Genomic DNA, 22,314 nt, shown 5'->3' with positions numbered 1-22,314 from the left:
GAAAAAATATTGGTTCCGAGGTTTGGGGGGTGCATGTCTGACCCTCCTAGCACATGGCTTATAACGGGAGTCGGACGACTAGTTTGTAATCAGTATAATGTGACCGGGCGGGAAGTGTTGTTTGGTGTCTTCGGCGCTATGTTCCAGTGAGATCGCACCATATCAAAGCAAGAGTTCCTTGTCACACAAGACAAATATACCGCTCTCCATACACGAAACACACCGCATACATGCATGGGAGACCGTCCATACAGTACCCTAACTGTTAGATAGAACGGAACTTTAAACAAACCGATGATATTGTGTCATGAAAGGCCATTACATTGTCCCCTTATCTCTAAGCAAGAATGTTTGTCTATGTAAAACTAAGGTCAGGCCTTATCTTATTCTTCATGTACGTGTTGATTTAATCGGAATCATTCCAGACGATATTTGTGAACATGGCACAGTGGTTTGTGTTAACGGCGTGCATCCTAATACTGGATGTGTCGTTTGGTCTAGCCAGTCCTTCTATGGTTGGAGATGGGTCTACTGATCCAGTGTTGCTTCAGGTCCAACGTATCCTGCTAAAACACGAGGCTCAAATAGGTAACATAAAACACCATGTTTACTGGAATTATTTCATATTTATTTTCGTTTTGATACCAGTCGGTTTATACTAAATGTCTCGTCATGCTTATATGTAAATAACATAATCTGTAAATTTTACGTTTTGCAATATACAGAGGCCCTCCAAAAGGAAAATATCCGACTTGCAGAGAAATCTTCTACTCTCGAAGGAGAAGTTAAATTTCTTCAAGAGAAAACTGTTTCACTTGAAGAGAAAATCGTAACTCTCGAAGACAAAATCACTTCATTAGAACAAGATCAGCCTAAACATGAAAAGCCTACTGCTGACAAGGAAGAAATCACTAGACCGTGTCGAGAAGAATCAGGAGGGATTGGCGAATCCCGATTAACAGATGGTGTCAAGAAAATAAGTAAACGTGTCGGTAAGTCAATGGTATATTAGTTCCAAACACTGTATTTGATTTTTGTTATATGTCCTCGATGAATGTTTCCTGTTTTCTCTATGTTGAGATTTGGAAATTGTCCACCATTTCTGATAAAAGGTATTTTTCTTTATTTTAAGTTCATATAATGATATATAGATACCTGTCGTTAAAGTTGTCTTCCTAATACACTTATACATCAAGATGATCCTTTCTAAGTCTCTGCACGTCAAATGCAAAATCTAAAAATTCATGTAAATTCATATCACCTAACTTCAAATTTATTTTGTAGACACCAGCACTGACAGTGTAATAGCTTTCCACGCCATTCTCACACACACCGTAACAGATCCAGGTAACCACCACGTCGTGGATTTTAATAAAACTGTTACAAACATCGGTTCTCACTTCAATTCTCAGACGAGCGTGTTTATCTGTCCTGAAGTTGGCGTTTACAAGTTTTCATGGACGATCTCCACGAATAGTAATCATTACATCGTTACAGAATTGGTTCGTAATGGCGAGGTCATAGGAACAATCAGGAGTGCAGACGCTGACTATGCTTCCACAAGCTCAGCCTCGGCGATAACAATGCTTGTTCCTGGTGACTCAGTTTGGGTACGAGTAACGGCACACAAAGGCGGAGCCGATATCCAAAAAACGCTTACGATGTTTAACGGATTTCGTCTGCAATAAGATATATAACAACACCTCCCAGTGCATTTTTTTATATTCCATGTACGATGTAACATCAATTGTATGTCTTTGGAGGTAAACAAAAAATGTATCAATAAATAGCAAAGTTATTGTTCAGAGTTTGTGGTATGTCTTTATGTAGTACCAAACAACCTATTTAATTTGGTTTATTGTATTTACGTCCTATTATCAGCCAGGATCTTTTTGTGTGCTCGTCAAACCTAATAATACCAAATTGTATGCTTATTAAATGTAATAAGCCGAACCAAATCACATGCTCCTTAAAGCAAACTGAAGAAATTGCTACCGTGTATGCTGTTGAAAATAAATGAGCATTATAACATTTAATATTACTCTGTGTCGGATGGAAATGCTAGATATTTCATCAACAAAACACTAATATAATATTTGGCATATTATACAGTGTTTTATCATTTTCATTACTTCTTGTAAGTATACTCAAACCTCATACATAAGTCATTATTTTAAAAAGCTTAACGGAACTTATAACACAATTCATAGAAAAATTAAAATTAACAGCATATTTTGACTGTATTGAAATCATACATACATGTATTTATAAAAGAGCACCAACATCATTAAAAATTGATGATAAAAATGAAAGGCCATTACATTGTCCCCTTATCTCTAAGCAAGAATGTTTGTCTATGTAAAACTAAGGTCAGGCCTTATCTTATTCTTCATGTACGTGTTGATTTAATCGGAATCATTCCAGACGATATTTGTGAACATGGCACAGTGGTTTGTGTTAACGGCGTGCATCCTAATACTGGATGTGTCGTTTGGTCTAGCCAGTCCTTCTATGGTTGGAGATGGGTCTACTGATCCAGTGTTGCTTCAGGTCCAACGTATCCTGCTAAAACACGAGGCTCAAATAGGTAACATAAAACACCATGTTTACTGGAATTATTTCATATTTATTTTCGTTTTGATACCAGTCGGTTTATACTAAATGTCTCGTCATGCTTATATGTAAATAACATAATCTGTAAATTTTACGTTTTGCAATATACAGAGGCCCTCCAAAAGGAAAATATCCGACTTGCAGAGAAATCTTCTACTCTCGAAGGAGAAGTTAAATTTCTTCAAGAGAAAACTGTTTCACTTGAAGAGAAAATCGTAACTCTCGAAGACAAAATCACTTCATTAGAACAAGATCAGCCTAAACATGAAAAGCCTACTGCTGACAAGGAAGAAATCACTAGACCGTGTCGAGAAGAATCAGGAGGGATTGGCGAATCCCGATTAACAGATGGTGTCAAGAAAATAAGTAAACGTGTCGGTAAGTCAATGGTATATTAGTTCCAAACACTGTATTTGATTTTTGTTATATGTCCTCGATGAATGTTTCCTGTTTTCTCTATGTTGAGATTTGGAAATTGTCCACCATTTCTGATAAAAGGTATTTTTCTTTATTTTAAGTTCATATAATGATATATAGATACCTGTCGTTAAAGTTGTCTTCCTAATACACTTATACATCAAGATGATCCTTTCTAAGTCTCTGCACGTCAAATGCAAAATCTAAAAATTCATGTAAATTCATATCACCTAACTTCAAATTTATTTTGTAGACACCAGCACTGACAGTGTAATAGCTTTCCACGCCATTCTCACACACACCGTAACAGATCCAGGTAACCACCACGTCGTGGATTTTAATAAAACTGTTACAAACATCGGTTCTCACTTCAATTCTCAGACGAGCGTGTTTATCTGTCCTGAAGTTGGCGTTTACAAGTTTTCATGGACGATCTCCACGAATAGTAATCATTACATCGTTACAGAATTGGTTCGTAATGGCGAGGTCATAGGAACAATCAGGAGTGCAGACGCTGACTATGCTTCCACAAGCTCAGCCTCGGCGATAACAATGCTTGTTCCTGGTGACTCAGTTTGGGTACGAGTAACGGCACACAAAGGCGGAGCCGATATCCAAAAAACGCTTACGATGTTTAACGGATTTCGTCTGCAATAAGATATATAACAACACCTCCCAGTGCATTTTTTATATTCCATGTACGATGTAACATCAATTGTATGTCTTTGGAGGTAAACAAAAAATGTATCAATAAATAGCAAAGTTATTGTTCAGAGTTTGTGGTATGTCTTTATGTAGTACCAAACAACCTATTTAATTTGGTTTATTGTATTTACGTCCTATTATCAGCCAGGATCTTTTTGTGTGTTCGTCAAACCTAATAATACCAAATTGTATGCTTATTAAATGTAATAAGCCGAACCAAATCACATGCTCCTTAAAGCAAACTGAAGAAATTGCTACCGTGTATGCTGTTGAAAATGAATGAGCATTATAACATTTAATATTACTCTGTGTCGGATGAAAATGCTAGATATTTCATCAACAAAACACTAATATAATATTTGGCATATTACAGTGTTTTATCATTTTCATTACTTCTTGTAAGTATACTCAAACCTCATACATAAGTCATTATTTCAAAAAGCTTAAACGCGATTGTTTTAAGTTAGGATTTGTTTATCATTATTTTGTTCATACATTTATTGTTGCTTACCAAAACTACAACTAAAGATGTTTTCTTTCTCTGGAATTATATTAGAATGTTCATTATTCATAGAAAAATTAAAATTAACAGCATATTTTGACTGTATTGAAATATCATACATACATGTATTTATAAAAGAGCACCAACATCATTAAAAATTGGTATGAGGTTCATGGATCTGATCCCAGTTTCATGAACATTCCTTAACTTAAATTTCCCCATAGAAAAGCATTACAAAGTTAAGGAAAAAATCATTCGTAATGCATTCCTATGGAAAATTTTAAGTTAAGGAATTCCTTAAATTTAAAAAAATGTTCATGAAACTGGACCCATATGGTAACTCTTTATATAAGGGTTAAGAAGTGTTTAGATATGATAATATTGTGAGGTTGTACTAAGCTTGTATGTAGAGTTTAAATTATCATCTGTTAATCCCTATGTAGATATTTCGGATTTGACCAAAGTGTCAAAGTAATGTGCTAAATGATGAGCCAAGAACGCCTACACTTTAGGTTCTGTTTAATTACTTCAAATATACATGTATGTCTACGTTATATTTGTGTATTTACCATTGCTAGCAGATTTCAGTATGAACCAAACCAAACAAGTATGAAATGAGGTTTTATTATCACGTACATATAGATACATAAACTGGCATCTATCCTAGAACTCTCACCATTGAAACCATATATAGACACATTTACGAGATGCAACTATAATCCATCGTATGGTGTCATCGAAGACCGTTACATAATAGAAGCATTTGATTGACATTGTCTTTAATAAGGGGTAACTAGCTAAGGATATTAGTATAACTAACCATTGGTTTATACTTCTAGTTAAATGACGTGTATTATTTTTTCCGTGTGTATGAATATTTACATATATCTGTAGCGCTATAAAAATATTTTTACGTTCTATTATCGGCCAGAGTATTGTTTGTGTACTCTTTAGACATAATAAAGCAAACCAAATTGTACGTTTGTGTTCAGTACCTAATAACCAGAATCTTCTCAAATGAGGAAATGGAAATATGGAGTTGTTTTAGTGCTCGTGCATCCTTGCAAACTTAACAGCAAACATTTTTGTCGTGATCAGTGAGTAGTATGCTTGTCTTATCTAACATTTAGGAGATGGAGTTTAATGTAAGGAAGATACCTCAGACTACAAACTCAAATTCGTTGGTTAATATTTTTGTTTGGTTTCGTTACCAAAATATTAGATAGATATGTCTTAAAACACACTAACAATTAATTTAGAATAAAGACTGTAAACTGTGTCCCCTTATCTATAAGTCAAAGAGTTTGTCTACATAAAACTTAGATCAGGGCCTTATCTGATACTTTATATACGTGTTGCTGTTTAATCGGAATCATTCTCAGACGATATTTGTGAACATGGCACAGTGGTTTGTGTTTACGGCGTGCGTCCTAATACTGGATGTGTCGTTTGGTCTAGCCAGTCCTTCTATGGTTGGAGATGGGTCTACTGATCCAGTGTTGCTTCAGGTCCAACGTTCTCCTGCTAAAACACGAGGCTCAAATAGGTAACATAAAAAACACCATGTTTACTGGAATTATTTCATATTTATTTTCGTTTTGATACCAGTCGGTTTAATACTAAAGGTCTCGTCACTGCCGTATATGTAAATAACATAATCTGTAAATTTTTACGTTTTTGCCATATACAGAGGCCCTCCAAAAGGAAAACATCCGACTTGCAGAGAAATCTTCTACTCTGGAAGGAGAAGTTAAATTTCTTCAAGAGAAAACTTTTCACTTGAAGAAAAAAATCGTAACTCTCGAAGACAAAATCACTTCATTGAACAAGAATCAAGCCTAAACATGAAAAGCCTACTGCAAGGAAGAAATCACTAGACCGTGTCGAGAAGAATCAAAGAAGTGTCGAGAGGAATTGGCGAATCCCGATTAACAAATGGTGTCAAGAAAATAAGTAAACGTGGTCGGTAAGGTCAATGGTATATTTAAGTTCCAACACTGTATTTGATTTTTGATATGTCCTCGATGAATGTTTCCTGTTTTTCTACTAGATTTGGGTAATATGTCCCAGCCATTTCTGATAAAAGGTATTTTATCTTTATTTTAAGTTTCATATAAATGATAATATAGATACCTGTTTTAAAGTTGTCCTTCCTAATACACTTATACATCAAGATGATCCTTTCTAAGTCTCTGCACAGACTCAAATGCAAATTCCAAAAATTCATGTATATTTTGTAGACACCAGCACTGACAGTGTAATAGCTTTCCACGCCATTCTCTCACACACCATAACAGATCCAGCGTAGCCACAACAATCGTGGAGTTTGATAAAACTGCTACAAACATCGGTTTTTCCTCACTTCAATTCTCAGACGCAGCGTGTTTATCTGTCCAGAAGTTGGCGTTTACAAGTTTTCATGGACGATCTACACGGCTGGTGAATCAGCTACATCGCTACAGAATTATCAGTTCGTAATAGCTAGTGTATTACATAATGGGTCGAGCGTCAGTGGAGACATGTCAGTATTATGGGTACTTTGCAAGATCAGCCTCGGTAATAACAATATGTATACCTGGTGATCGGTTTGGGTACGAGTAGCATACACATTGTGGAGCCGATATCTATCTACCGTACGTATATTTTAACGGATTTCGTCTGCAATAAGAGATATTAACAACACCTCTCAGTGCATTTTTTATATTCCTTGTACGATTAACATCATTGTATGTCTTTGATCAGATAGCAAAAGGTAATGTTACCATAAATATTCTAGCTCAAAGTGCGTTGTGGGGTGTTTGTTGTATGACATTTCAATAGTTCCAACCGTGTTTTATTTTTTCTTATAAAAGTTTAATTACCAAATTTAAACCAAATTACAATTTTATCAGTATCGTTAAACTGGTCAACTAAAAATATATTTTGGTTGTGTTCAGTGTACATATGGGCATTCTCATATAACACTGAAATCAAGTATTTTGCATCCTTGCAGATAATGGCCCTTAACAAAGGTTTGTCCATTTATAAAATACCTTAAAGAAGTTAGTATTTTTCTTCAGCTACAAATGTTACTTATCTTCATACCATTCCTTCACTACAATTGAAAACAATTGAAAAATTTTTAATTTAAAATGCTATTATAGTTAAAATTATATTGAAAATAATGAATTGCATCTCGGAAAAAAAATCCACGGCCTTATGCCATTATATGGAATGAAGTACTAATTGCGCATGCACACCAAAAACGCAATTCAGATATATTTCTGTTATATCATTTTTTTTGTCAATTAGACAATATGTTTACATGACTAGACCCCGATTATTGCTCAAATGATAAGCATCGTTTATGTTCTATCGACGATGGAGCATCTTAAATCTTCATTCATTATTATCAGAGAGAATGGAATCTTTTTAACAAACCTTTTATAAATACCAACAAAAATTAATGGCTTTGATGAGGCTACTGTACTATGTATTGTATGATTATGCGCAATGGCATCCGGAAAAAAATTGTTTTCAATTTTAATAGCATTTATTTTATCCTGGTTCATGATCTTTGCTATGTTTTATGCTTTGTATATTACTTAGGAGCAGATACAAATAATGAAATTTAGGTAGTTTGAAAATTCCTTAAGTGCCTTGTCAGATATGTTCTTTATACAGAACGCAAATATCAACCAATTGTCGTTATACGTTTTTCATGAGGATGTCTGTTACCGGAAAACTTTGGTATCATTAATATTTGTACTAAAAATCCTGAGTATGACTTATTGGATTTTTACTTAGGTCTTAACAGATACATATGATATTTTGAATATGCTGCATATCTTAGAACTCTCACCATTGAAGGACAACATATATATATATTCACGAGATATAACTACAATTAAACATTATTGTTTGATTAATGACGTTACATTAACACCATACATTGATTGAATTGTTAGAAATTCAATGATCCCATGTATGTGTATGTATGTGTCATGTTATTCGGATGAAGTGGGTTATTCGACTTAAAACTCATGCATTTTATAGTGCTGTATTCATTGAAATATGCTGCCAAAGACGCCAAGCAGTAAAAATTTAAAACCATTTTTTATAGTATGCGAGGCCAAAGTAAACTCGTTTGTATCTTTGTATGCACAGATAAAAAATTAGGAACTACCAAAATGTATTCAGAGACATTGGTAAATTCGTCGTATATTATTCTATAAGCCAGAATCTTAGACTTCAAAGCATAAAATTAAGGTCAATTTGCCTTATCAAAATTTTTAGATCAGTGTTCATGCTCGTTACTCCTTGACAAAATTTAAACAGTCATGGACATTTCATATTTTGTCGTGTTTTGAGTAGTTTCAACATTTACTTAAATCTTAGTCAGTCATGCTTTTCGTGAAAAATGCTGGTGAACATTTACAATAAACTGGCCCTCTTTGGAGGGATTACTTTGAAAGTTGGCTACCTCTGTAAAAAAGGCATTCTTCTCGAGGGCAAAATTATTTTTGGACTTTGACATACAACAGTTTGTTACATTAACCAAGTTTATCAAGTTTCTGGTAAAAAAAACCCATAAATATATTATCCAACATGCACGTTGATGTGATTATTTGGACTCATTCAAAAAAACTTCCTTTTGAGACATGTTGTGACGTTGTAAGATACGTCATGTTCCTGTCATAGGAGCTTTCAAGTTATTTCCTAGATGACACAGTCCCTGATGCTTTGGTTGGATTTCCCTAATAGGTTGGCACACATAGATCCACAGTTTGAAGCTTTGGAACAATCTCCCCTGAAAAAATTCATATGAAACATTAAGCTTGGAGATCATCTAAAGTGTTATCCAATAGATGAACATCTAAATGAAGGTTTGAGTTATAGACTATAAGTAACCTTTATTCTGATGAACACACATTTCTTATGAAAAATTTGCTGAATGCGTATCGTTCCCAAAGACTGATATGAAAATAACATAATCTCTGAATTTTTTACGGGTTTTTTAATATACAGAGGCCCTCCAAAAGGAAAACATCCGACTTTGCAGAGAAATATTCTACTCTGGAAGGAGAAGAAATAAATTTCTTCAAGAGAAAACTGTTTCACTTGAAGAGAAAATCATGTACTCTCGAAGACAAAATCACTTCTTAAGAACAGAAAAGCCTAAACATGGAAAAGCCTACTGCTGACAAGGAAGAAATCACTATACCGTGTCGAGAAGAATCAGGAGGGATTGGCGAATCCCGATTAACAGATGGGTGTCCAAAAAATAAGTAAACGTTGTCGGTAAGTCAATGGTAAATATTAGTTCCAACACTGTATTTGATTTTTGTTATATGTCCTCGATGAATGGTTTCCTGTTTTCTCATGATTGAGATTTGGTTAATTTTCCCACCATCGGTTCTGATAAAAGGTATTTTTCTTTATTATTGTTAAAGTTCACATAATGATATATAGATACCTGTTGGTTAATTTGCCTTCCTAATACACTTATAACTTCAAGATGATCCTTTCTAAGTCTCTTCACGTCAAATGCAAAATCCAAAAATTCAATGTAAATTCATATCACCTAACTTCAATTTATTTTGTAGGACACCACACTGACAGTGTAATAGCTTTCCACGCCATTCTCACACTTTCACCGTAAGCAGATCCAGGTAAACCACCACGTCGTGGATTTTTAATAAAACTGTTGCAAACCTCGGTTTCTCACTTCAATTCTCAGACGGAGCGTGTTTTCCTGTCCTGAATTGGCGTTTACAAGTTTTGCATGGTACGATCTCCACGAAATAGTAAAATCATTACATCCGCTACAGAAATAGGTTTACGTAATTGGGGCGAGGGTCATAGAACAACAGTACCGAGTGCAGACGCTGGACTATGCTTCACAAGCTCAGCCTCGCGATAACAATGCTTTGGTTCCTGGTGACTCAGTTTTGTGGGTACGAGTATATCGGCACACAAAGGCGGAGCCGATATCCAAAAGACTCTTACGATGTTTAACGGATTTCGTCTGCAATAAGATATTGATAACAACACCTCCCAGTGCAATTTTTATATTCCATGTACGATGTAACATCAATTGTATGTCTTTGAGGTAAACAAAAAATGGTATCAATAAATAGCAAAGTTTATTGTTCAGAGTTTGTGGTATGTCTTTATGTAGTACCAAACAACCTATTTAATTTGGTTTAAATTGTATTTACGTCCTATTATCAGCCAGGATCTTTTTGTGTGCAGTTAAAACCTAATAGTAAGCCAAAATTGGTGCTTTGTAATGATTGTAACTTAGGAGCAGAAACCAAATGAAGAATGCTTTTAAAACAAATGAAAAAAGTTGCACCGTGTTGGGCTTTTTATGAAGCGATTATAAGGTCATGTCAATATTACTGTGTCGGATGGAAATGCTAGATATTTCATCAACAAAAAACTATATCATATTTTTTATTACACGTGTTTTATCATCTGGTTTATTACTTCTTGTAATTTCAAACCAAACATACATAAGTTAATTATTTTTAAAAAGCTTAAACGCCCAACCTAAATTAGAATTATATTCGACAAATTATCCAAATCATCGTTTCATGGGTAATGCAACCCGGAAATCACGGATTATATTTATGACCAAATATTGTGAAATCTTATTCATACATGTATTTATAAAAGCATATACATCATTCCAAAAAATGCGATTGTTTCATTCTCTAAGAGCCCTAGTTTCATGAACATTCCTTAACTTAAATTTCCCCATAGAAAAGCATTACAAAGTTAAGGCCTAACTTAAAAATTTGTAATGCATTCCTATGGAGAATTTTAAGTTAAGGAATTCCTTAAATTTAAGAAATGTTCCTGAAACTGTACCCATATGGTAAGTCTTTATAGAAATTGTTAATTAGTGTTTAGTCATGATAATATTGTGAGTTGTTACTAAGCTTATATGTAGAGTTTATATTATCATTTGTCAATCCCTAATGTAGTATTTCGGATTTGACCAAAGTGTCAAAGTAATGTGCTAAAATGATGTGCCGAGAACGCTTACACTTTAGATTCTGTTTAAAGTCCCATTATGCTTTCACTAAACTTTGCTAAATATACATTTACATCCCTTATGGAAGGTTCTTCATTTGGGTTTCTTTCCAATGAAGATAATTACGGCAATAATCAATTAGTAAAGAATTCTTAAAATAGAATGGGTTTGATTTGCATAGTTTAAAAATACCTTGTGTTATACGTATATTTTTGATACCCGGAATATAAATAAACAAAACAAGCATGGCCGAGACAGAGGGCAGTTTTGAGGAAACGGTGAGCAATACCATGCTCTATAATTGTTTAAGTATATGATACATATTAGATTTCACAGATTATAAATGTGTCCTGTCAAAGGTTACATATAGTTTATATAAAGCTTAATACAAAATACGTATTAATCGAAAAAATAGTGGATGTAAATCGTGAAATGCATACATGGGGGGGCACCATATGGGGTATTTTATCGTATAAATATAAACACGTGGCCGTGTCAATTTTGGTGATGATCGGTTGATTTTCTTTCCTTACTCTGTGTAATAATTTGAGATAAATACAGTATTAATCCAAAACTATATATAGATAAATAAATATAATGATACTACTAATCTATTCAAATTTGAGAGTAAGGAGAGCACAGTATATCTAAATACTCCAGAACTTACGTAAAGAGGTGAACTAATAGCTTACTATATACATGTATTATAAAAACTGCTTTCTATTTATTCTTTGGATATTTTATAACGATATTCGTTTATGAAATATCTGATAGTACATACATGTACATATAGAATGAAATATCACTGGAATCGACGCTAGTCGAGATACATCAATCTGTATGTTGAACATGTCTGCGATTATATTACTTTGCTTATGATCAACACGGTTATACTATATGTATAACGTTATTTGTAAATATATGTATACAATATCGTATATTACATCTATATATACGTATATATATATATATATTCTCAGTATTCATGTACCCATCAGATATGTAAGAATCAAGTCTTTGAATTGACATTTATATATACCGTTGCTATTACCTCCTTTATTTTTGTTATCAATAAATACATGTAAACTTTTTTGGTATATATAATCCAACCGGGTGGGGGATGGTGTGGGGGGGGTGGGCTATATACCGATTCCGTCGAGATTTCATTTCTGTATAATTAACTGATTAAATGTTTCTTGATTACGTTTCGTGCATTTAGAAAAGGATCATTATATACATTTCATCAGAGTATGCGTGTATATACATCAACTAGTGATTACCAGGTGCATGAGTCTTAATTATCATAATGGGCATTTTTGAATATAGTCCTACAATTTTATGTACAACGGAGCGAATTAAACTAATCAAAGACTCGCATCTATATTAGTACAAACGTTAGTATTAGAGTGAACTAAGGGGATATAAATATTGTCAGACTATTGGAGTTTCATCATTAAAAGGACACAACATATATTATTTTGACCCTTGATTCTACCTGGGTGGATATCATTTGCCGTCGGTACGTAATTCTTACATGTACGTAGTAAAAAGAAAAAGGGAATTGAAACTGAAATTTCTCTAATTTCACGAGTGTGTAAGAGGTAATTCATGGTTAATTAATGAGAACATCATACAGTAGTGGTTACCAGTCTTACTAAAACGGATATTTTTCCCATTTTCTCTTCTTTTAATGAAGGACTGATCCAGGTTTTCTTTAGCTTTTTTGGTACTTTTCCACCAGATCTTCTTCGCTTGATGAACTGTATATAAATCATTAACGGACTGTTTTTATACTCCATTTCTTAATTAGTACTTAATTTGTACATGCATTCCTTTTCCTGTCCCGTGCATGCAATGAATTTTGAGATAAAAATGAATCACATTGGCGTACATATGTGGTTCATGCACTGGTGTTTGGCTCTATAGACATTTTTCTCTCTTCATATATTGACACGGTATTACATATATATTTGTACATGTATATATATATAGAGAGAGAAAAAAAGTATATAGAGCCAAACACCTGTGGTTCATATACATGTATCTTTACATGTAGCATAAACGTATATTATGTATATGTAACAGGCGAGGTTTTCACCTGTCTAGATGTGAACAAATATAGTTACCCAGGTTTAGGTACTCTGGGTTCTGTACCAGTTATGACATAAAACAAGAAGGCAAATAAACATTAACTAACATATATTTATATTATACCCCGTGGATATTAGACAAGGAAATACAATATGAAAGGCTACAGAATATTCCCTATAACCTAAATGTCAAGCTGCCCTCACAGTAGTTACTATATAACTTCACATACTGGGGACAGTGTGCGTGTGTAATAAGCCACCCCCGACCCGGTTCCACAGGACAATTTACTTAACCTATAATAATACCCCTACACGTGCGTATATACCTAAATCCTACATTAGAAAAGGAGAGAAAGTTAGAAAGGTGAGCTGACCTGCGACTCAACGCATCCGTCTGACTAACGATTTACACGTGCGCTCGCTATTTATACCCATAGTTAACAATACCCTGTGTCAACCAATGAACGATAAGGTTACATAATGCTTACGGAATTGATTCAAGAGCGGAAGTAGATAGACTTCCGGAATATTACTAACGACGCTAACTGCGAACACAAGGTGAAACATTTAAGTATATATAAATTATCCATTCCCGTTACACTCCCCCCTCTTTGAAAACTAGGCCAATGTCATTAACCTACAATTATACTAGGTGAGACATTTGCCTATAATACTATAGATATAAATATAATACATGATAAGTACCAACTATCTACTGATTAACATGTTGTTGTCTATCTCACATGGAGTCTGACTAACAACTTGACTATAGCACAAGTATCAGTAGATGATAAAAAAATAAACAGTTATAATATCTCCCCACTATAAGTATATAATAACCAATACGTATAATATGAAATATACAATGTAGCCTCATCTATACAAGTCAAGAGTATACACAATTATTCAACACAAGGAAAAACAATAGTATCATACAACAATCAATTATCTTTACAAAGTTCATACACGAACATCAACTGGTACTGCACTTGACGCGTTACTGCTCCAAATGTCACATACATGTATAATTACAGATCACAGAAACCACAGTATCCACAGGAATATAATTTAACACAGAAAGGAAAGGAGAAATAAATGAAGTCCGCCCTAATTATATTCTAAGCTAAAACGCATAACGCCTATAACGTCCTATTCTAGAAAGAATTGTCCCATAATCTCAGGCACCACAACTGGTCTAGGGGTGTGATCCTGCCCCCTTCCCATAACTGACGTAGTAACCTGCACGGCATTATCACTGAACATGACGGACACCTCCTCGTCCCGTGACTGATGAATTGAGAAGAGCTCCTGTTGGGGATCCGGAACAACTATGGATGCACGCCTCCTACGAGCTGCTTCCTGCCTAAATCGGTTGGCCCGAGTCGACACCTCAGCCACAGGAAGTTGAGCTTCCCCTGGCGAGATGTATTTACTATTTTCCTCAAGGGAACTCTTGGTGACTCCGACCCTGGCCTTAGCCACATCCACTGGCAGATGGTGCGAATGAGTCAGGTGCCTCATTAATTGCTGCCTGTTTATGAATTTCTTCACACAGGTTCCCTGGACACACGTAAACTTTTTGATAAATTCATGGTGAATCTGAACCCAGTGTTGCACCAGATGCTTATACCTGGTGTATACTCTGGAACCACATGCGGTGACGGGGCAGGGCATCCCGACATCTTGCCATGTTGGTCTTAAATCCCTATCAAGGGCTTGAAGCTCCCTAGACTCCACATCGATATCGAGTACATCCATATCTACTAAGATAAAAAGTTTATATTCTCATTAGACATATATCAGATGATTAAATATCAGTTAGTATATAATATAAATATATATATATATGTGCGCACTATAATATATACCGAGTGATAATTACTCAAACTTAGCTTACTCAATAGCCTATTATTCCGACATGTGCATATAATTTTTATGAACTATCTTAAGTTAACAGAACATGTTATGAAATTAGCTGTTTGTACCAACACGTAATAATCCATCTATCTATTATTTTTTTAAAGAACAGAGAGAAGAAAGAGAAGAGAAAAAGAAAAAGCTAGTAGAAGTTATCCTGTGGAACCGGGCTCCTGTGATTTTACGGTGAAAATATTTTCTTGGGGACTACCACTCGACCTGCCCGAGTTTTAACTTGGGTTTTTACTGGAGATTCTACACTTCCTGTTTGTGGTACCGACTTCCCCAGTTCCACTTCAGGCTCTGAATCAGATGAACAAACAGTGTTCTCTTCCATCCATGCCTTCGGAACACCTACCCCTTGATAAGGTTTTAAATGGTCTACATGGACGCTTACAGATCTACCCCTAGGTTCCTTTTTTACCTCATATGTGACTTTAGAAATGACCTTGACGACCTTGTAAGGTCCTGTCCAACCTTGACCTAATTTACATGCTAAGGCCGGAGGGTACCACCTCCATACAAACTCACCTACAGAGTAAGTCCTAGGTTTTAGCCCACAATCATAATGTCTCACCTGGCGAGCAGCCGCTTCACCAAGATAATTATATGCATAGCCAAATGCATTCCCCATGGCCTTCCTAAGCCATTCGACATATATCTGTGGACAATTTTCCTCTTGAGACAGTGGGGGAACACCCATCATAACATCTAACGGGCAGTTAGTTTCCCTCCCAAACATCATCAAATTCGGACTACAACCTGTACTACTCTGCCTAGTAGCCCTATATGCCATTAACATGTATGGTAAATGTTCATCCCAATCATCATAATGCTCATTAACAAAAGATGATAGCATTTGTATCAATGTGCGGTTAAATCTCTCGACTAAACCATCCGATTGGGGCCTATAAGGGGTAGTTCTGGTTTTAGAAATTCCTAATTTCTCACATAAAGCACTGAATAATTCTCCCTCAAATTCTGCACCTCTGTCAGTATGAATCTGTGCAGGCACCCCATATCTACTTATGAATTCCGTACACAATTTGTCTGCTACTGTCATTGCTGTATGATCAGAAACCGCATAAGCTTCCGTCCACTTAGTGAAATAATCACACACTACAATGATATTTTGTTTCCAGACTCTGTTACAGGAATTCCACTCAAGATATCTATGGCTATCCTATCTAATGGTCTTGCTACCTGAGTGATTGAAGAGTGTAAAGGTGACTTCCCCAACCCTGGACCAGTTTTCCTCCTTGCACACTGATCACATTGTCTACACCATCTCCTGACATCTTCTGATAACCCAGGCCAGAAAAATCTTTTCTTTACTAGATCTGTGGTTTTGTCCCTGCCTAAGTGACCTGATGTTCTGGTCTTATGTAACTGAGTGAAAATCTCCTCCCTCAGTACTTGTGGGGCTACTATCTGGTAAGTTACCTCCCCTGTTGGATCAACTCTACCCGACAAATATAACATACCATCCTCCAAGAGCACAAGCTCCTCCCAGGATTGGCAATAAACCCTAACTTCATATGGAAAAGCTGATAAGGTCTGGCGTTTGGGCTTATGTCGTAATGTAGCTTTTAAATGTTTGAACTGAGCTATATATCTGTCTTGTTCTTGCCAGGTACGGATCTTGTCGGGACCCCAACTATCCAACCAATTGATCAACTCAGAAGATGTGTCAACTGCTGCTATAGGAACCCCTGGAACCCCCTCAGACACATTTTGGATTATGTGACAACTGATGGGCTCTAACTGGAAAGGATTATCTCCCTTGGATTGGAATGACAGTCAACACACCCTTCCCTCTGACATTTCCTAGGTTGCACCCGAGATAAACTATCAGCATTTTGGTGTTGTTTGCCTGGCCTATGTTTGATTTCGAAGTCATACATGTCTATCACTGATAACCACCTAGCAACCATACCCTCTGGATTTTTGAAGTTCTTAAGCCATACCAATGAAGAGTGGTCTGTTCTAATCAGAAAATTCCTTCCCCATAAAAAATGTTTGAAATGGGTGAGAAAAGTAACCACAGCTAACAGTTCCCTATGGGTTGTGCAATAATTTTGCTGGGATCTACTCAGTATTTTACTGGCGTATGCAATGACATGTTCCTCCCCATCTTGAATTTGTGAGAGTACAGCGCCTATACCGGTATTGCTAGCATCAGTGTCTAAGATAAATTTTCCTTCTGAGGTTGGGTAGGACAAAACCGGAGCAGTTGTTAACAGCTCTTTCAGCTTAATGAATGATTGCTCACAGTGTTCATCCCACCGAAACCTTTTATCTTTTCTTGTCAAATTGGTAAGAGGTTTTGAAATACTAGCAAAGTCTGGGATAAACCTACGATAATATCCAGCCAAGCCGAGGAAACCCCTAACACTAGAAATGTCGGTAGGACGAGGCCATTCTATGACAGCCTTAATCTTCTCTGGGTTAGTGCTCACGCCATCCTCAGAAACTATGTGGCCTAGATATAATACATTGGTCTGAAATAGACTACATTTCTTAGATTTTAATTTCAAGTTTGCTTCTCTCAGACACTGAAACACTGCTTCTAGGTTTGTCAAAGCATTGTCGAAAGAATCCCCAAACACTATGACGTCATCTAAGTAGCACAAACATTTTGTCCATAGGAGACCACCAAGTACTAAATGCATCATTCTACAGAAGGTAGCTGGGGCATTACAGAGCCCAAATGGCATAACATTAAAGTGGTACAGACCCTGATGTGTTGAAAAGGCTGTTTTGAGTTTATCTTGACTATCCATACCACATTGCCAGTAGCCACTAGCTAAATCTAATGTCGAGAACCACTTAGCACCAGATAAAGTGTCTAATGCATCATTGATATGTGGGAGGGGAAAAGCATCTTTTTTCGGGTCACAGCATTCAATTTACGATAATCAATACAAAAGCGTATCGACCCATCCTTTTTCTTAACCAGGACCACTGGAGCTGCCCATGGACTGTTACTAGGTTCTATAACCCCATTCTCTAACATAGATGTTATCTCTTTTTCTACCACTCCCTTTTGTTTCTGAGCTATCCTACGGGCTGGAATTTTAATAGGTGGTGTCTGTCCAGTATCTATACTATGTTCCACTATATCTGTATGACCAAGTTTACCATCTGGACCAGAAAATATATCCTGATATTCTGTCAACAGGGATTTAACTTTACCCTTTTCAGTAGGTGATAACTCATTAGAGACCCTATCTAACACTGATTGTAAGTGTTCAGGTAATATAGTGTCATCTACTGATGGTTCAGCATCTTCTACATTATGTACCTCCTCCACTACTTGTATTTTCCCTACATGGGTGTTCTGTTGTAACTTGACTACTTGAGAGGTTAAGTTCAGGACTGCTAAGGTGACATTCCTACCTGTCTTTGAGACGAGAGTCTTAGCCATAAGTAAACCCTTATTATTCACTATCTGCATTGGCTCAACTATTCCAATATCACTATCAATGTCCCCATCTACATACCCTGGGAAATAGCATTCTGAGTTCTCAGGTATAACAACTGTCTCAGTAACTCTAACACTGGCACACTTAGAGTTCTTTATTGGGCTAACCTTCACCATTTGGCCACTTAGTTTGAGGGTATTATCTCCAAAATTCAACTCACCCCTATTCTTGGTAAGGAAATCTACACCTATAATCCCTGTCAAACCTTCCAACTGGGCCACTATAGCCTCATTCTCAAAAGACAGCTTCCCTATCCTAAACACAAAGTCTGCTCTCCCCAGGACATGCAAATTTTGACCTGAAGCAGTTGTCAGTTGTATGTTACCACTTCGCAACTGAGGTCTTGTCCCTTCGGGCATCCTGTTATACATATCTATGTGTATAATTGTAACTGACGACCCTGAATCTAACAAAAAGTTAGTTCTGACCCCTTCTATAGTTGACTCTAAGTACAGACTCGGTTGAACCGCATTCAACCTAATAATAGGCCCTTCTACGCTAACTGACTCTTGGGCTGAACTGTCGGGCTCGAGCTCAACCCTCCCTAGTTTTCCTGCTTCCCATTTCCCTTTGCTTTCTTACAGTCATAAGACAAATGTCCCCGCTCCCCACAATTATAGCATGTTTTCTCTGACAATGGAGTTTTATTGTACTGCTGTTTAGGTCTTTTCCTATATGATAGTTTCTTTGTTAATTTCTCAAACTGTTCTACTAATAGGGCACCTAAATCCTTCTCCGGTTCCCTCCTATCAAGGGTTTCTATGGGGGCTTTCCCAGAAACAGCTTGTACGAACACAGGGGCCTCGGGATTTAAATCTTTAGGCTTTCTCAAAGACACAGATGAACTTTTCTTAAGAAAAGCTTCAAACTCTATAGCTGAACTAATGGCATCATCCAACCCCTGGGGGTGTCTAAACTGTACATGTCTACGTAGCTCCTGACTACCTAAACCATCTATGAATTGGTCAACTACATGCATTTCCCTCACTGAGGCTGACAATGTAGGAAAAGCTAAAGCTGCTAGAGTCCTAAGCTCCTCCCCATAAGACATGATAGATTCTCCCTCCCTCTTTGTCCTACTTCTGAATTCACACTTGTGTGCTACCTCCCTACCAGGTGGTGAAAATCTCTTATATAGAACATATTTCATCTCTGTGTAATCTTCTATCTGACTAGGGGTAAGTTCTGATAGTATTTTCTGTGCTTTTCCCTTTAAACACATTGCTAGTTGTTGTGCCATTTCATACACATCCCAGCCATTCCATTTAGAAACCTGTTCAAAATGAACTATGAAATCTTTCAAATTCGAGGACCCATCAAATGGTTGGGGATCTTTTGTCTCCTATGTTTGCTAACACCCTGGCTACCTGTTGAATAACTAGGTTGTCGCCCCTCTCCCTGACTAGGTGTTACCCTCAGAGGTTCACTAGCATACGCATAGTACGCACCAGGAGACCTCTCCCCTGACCCTGCCCTCCATGGATCTTGCCTAGACTGAACCATTGTCGTTGGAATTGGTCTAGAAATAGCTTGGCTATATGTACACGAAACATCCCCGTAATTATCATAGTAAGTACGGTAAGAAGACCCTGCTCTAATAGGTGTACCCTGTATAGGGGTTGAATGTACAGTATCAAGGAATGAAACCGATTTTCCAGATGTAGACTGTTTATTACTATCCCTAAATGCCATCAAATCCTGTTCCATTCTCTCATCAATCGGAGACACTCGCGCTCTACCTGTACCAGTCCCTACAGTATTACTATCTGTACCTAATGACCCGTAGTCGTACCCCGTCACGTCTACTATATCGTACTGCCTTGGTCACGGTAGTCAATGGATTCTTCATTACCTGTATTATAAGCAGGCTGGTTTATACCTATCTGTGTAAGTCGTATACCTCATATGAGACAGGTATGTGTCAACGTGACTAGTAACAGGTGTTGTATAGTCAGAACTATTAGGTACCGGCCAGCTAAACCTATTATCCCAATTACTCTGCATAGTTAAACTATAAGGGAAACTTGTAATGTAAATAACCAAAAAAATGACTACTAGTAACGGATTACCAGAATATATATCACAGCACCAGTTTGTAACAGGCGAGGTTTTCACCTGTCTAGATGTGAACAAATATAGTTACCCAGGTTCGGTATTCTGGGTTCCGTACCAGTTAGGACATGAAACAAGAAGGCAAATAAACATTAACTAACATATATTTATTATACCCCGTGGATATTAGACAAGTAAATACAATATGAAAGGCTACAGAATATTCCCTATAACCTACATGTCAAGCTGCCCTCACAGTAGTTACTATATAACTTCACATACTGGGGACAGTGTGCGTGTGTAATAAGCCACCCCCGACCCGGTTCCACAGGACAATTTACTTAACCTATAATAATACCCCTACACGTGCGTATATACCTAAATCCTACATTAGAAAAGGAGAGAAAGTTAGAAAGGTGAGCTGACCTGCGACTCAACGCATCCGTCTGACTAACGATTTACACGTGCGCTCGCTATTTATACCCATAGTTAACAATACCCTGTGTCAACCAATGAACGATAAGGTTACATAACGCTTACGGAATTGATTCAAGAGCGGAAGTAGATAGACTTCCGGAATATTACTAACGACGCTAACTGCGAACACAAGGTGAAACATTTAAGTATATATAAATTATCCATTCCCGTTACATGTATTATAAAGATTGGTGTTTTTGTTTGTGATTACTTATCAATTGTTTACTAGTTTGGCGTAGTCACCCCTGTGTGGAGGCCTCATCAGGTAACAGCAAACGATACGTGTGAGTTCGGTTCGATGAAGTACAAAACGTGTGGTTCGGTTAATTCAATGTACATTTCAATAAAGCTAGATTTAGACCCTATAGGCATCTATAAATCGTTTATTACAAAATACATAAGATCAGCCAAATACCATTGTAATTATAATTTTGTTAATTGCCTTGTCTTTTCCATTCCAAGTGAACTAACAGCTTTTTGAATAGTTTTAGCCTATATAATTTATAATGTACAAGTAAAAATACATGCCATTGTGCCCGACTAACAAGTACATTTGTAAAACCACGGCGTGGAAAAAGCATGGAAGTTCGTATCTCAAACTGGCCCGTGGAGCAAGCCGGCTGTTCGAATCTCGATCGAACGGCAATGGCAACTTGATCCGCAAAGTATGATCATTTGTATCCGTTGAAGTAACTTGCAACTGTTGGAAGATACAGTACCACGATGTTCGCTGGAAGTACGAACTAGCGATCCTTTTGTGTGCGGAGTCATCCAGTGCTGTTGCGCCAGTGCACGATTGTGATACAGATTTGTATAACGGAAATTCCAACCCCACTTATATTTTTTTTGAGGAGTGCCCTAATAACGAGCATTTCGTACTAGATGAATATATTAATAGCTTCTAGTTGGGTCCGCGGGGGGGGTGGGGCGTTGGAGACGAGGTGTGGAACTACGGATCATCCACCCACATCCTGATGAGGAAGGTTATCCCTTATCCCCCCCCCCCCCCCCCCCCCCCCTCTCCCCCCCCCCCCC

At 36.8% G+C, this 22,314-nt stretch overlaps 3 protein-coding genes across 3 annotated transcripts; 2 read left to right on the top strand and 1 right to left on the bottom strand.

Annotated features, from left to right (window-relative positions):
- The first annotated feature begins 398 nt into the window (after nucleotides 1-398).
- Nucleotides 399-1,803, top strand: LOC138310657 (heavy metal-binding protein HIP-like). The gene is made up of 3 exons (XM_069251943.1): nucleotides 399-588; nucleotides 726-992; nucleotides 1,285-1,803. Exons 1-3 carry the CDS (start codon nucleotides 441-443, stop codon nucleotides 1,686-1,688), a joined length of 819 nt encoding a protein of 272 aa, XP_069108044.1. The 5' UTR covers nucleotides 399-440; the 3' UTR covers nucleotides 1,689-1,803.
- A 599-nt stretch (nucleotides 1,804-2,402) lies between these two features.
- Nucleotides 2,403-3,797, top strand: LOC138310633 (heavy metal-binding protein HIP-like). Its single transcript, XM_069251916.1, has 3 exons — nucleotides 2,403-2,587; nucleotides 2,725-2,991; nucleotides 3,284-3,797. Exons 1-3 carry the CDS (start codon nucleotides 2,440-2,442, stop codon nucleotides 3,685-3,687), a joined length of 819 nt encoding a protein of 272 aa, XP_069108017.1. The 5' UTR covers nucleotides 2,403-2,439; the 3' UTR covers nucleotides 3,688-3,797.
- A 9,799-nt stretch (nucleotides 3,798-13,596) lies between these two features.
- Nucleotides 13,597-15,297, bottom strand: LOC138310950 (uncharacterized). Its single transcript, XM_069252316.1, has one exon. The coding sequence runs from the start codon at nucleotides 15,104-15,106 to the stop codon at nucleotides 14,498-14,500; it is 609 nt and encodes a 202-aa protein (XP_069108417.1). The 5' UTR covers nucleotides 15,107-15,297; the 3' UTR covers nucleotides 13,597-14,497.
- Nucleotides 15,298-22,314: the final 7,017 nt, after the last annotated feature.

This window comes from Argopecten irradians, chromosome 16 (assembly GCF_041381155.1).
Source record: "Argopecten irradians isolate NY chromosome 16, Ai_NY, whole genome shotgun sequence".
NCBI classification, from domain to species: Eukaryota; Metazoa; Mollusca; class Bivalvia; order Pectinida; family Pectinidae; genus Argopecten; species Argopecten irradians.
Note: the sequence above shows the minus strand (reverse complement) of the source record. Positions and strands in the feature narration are given on the sequence as shown.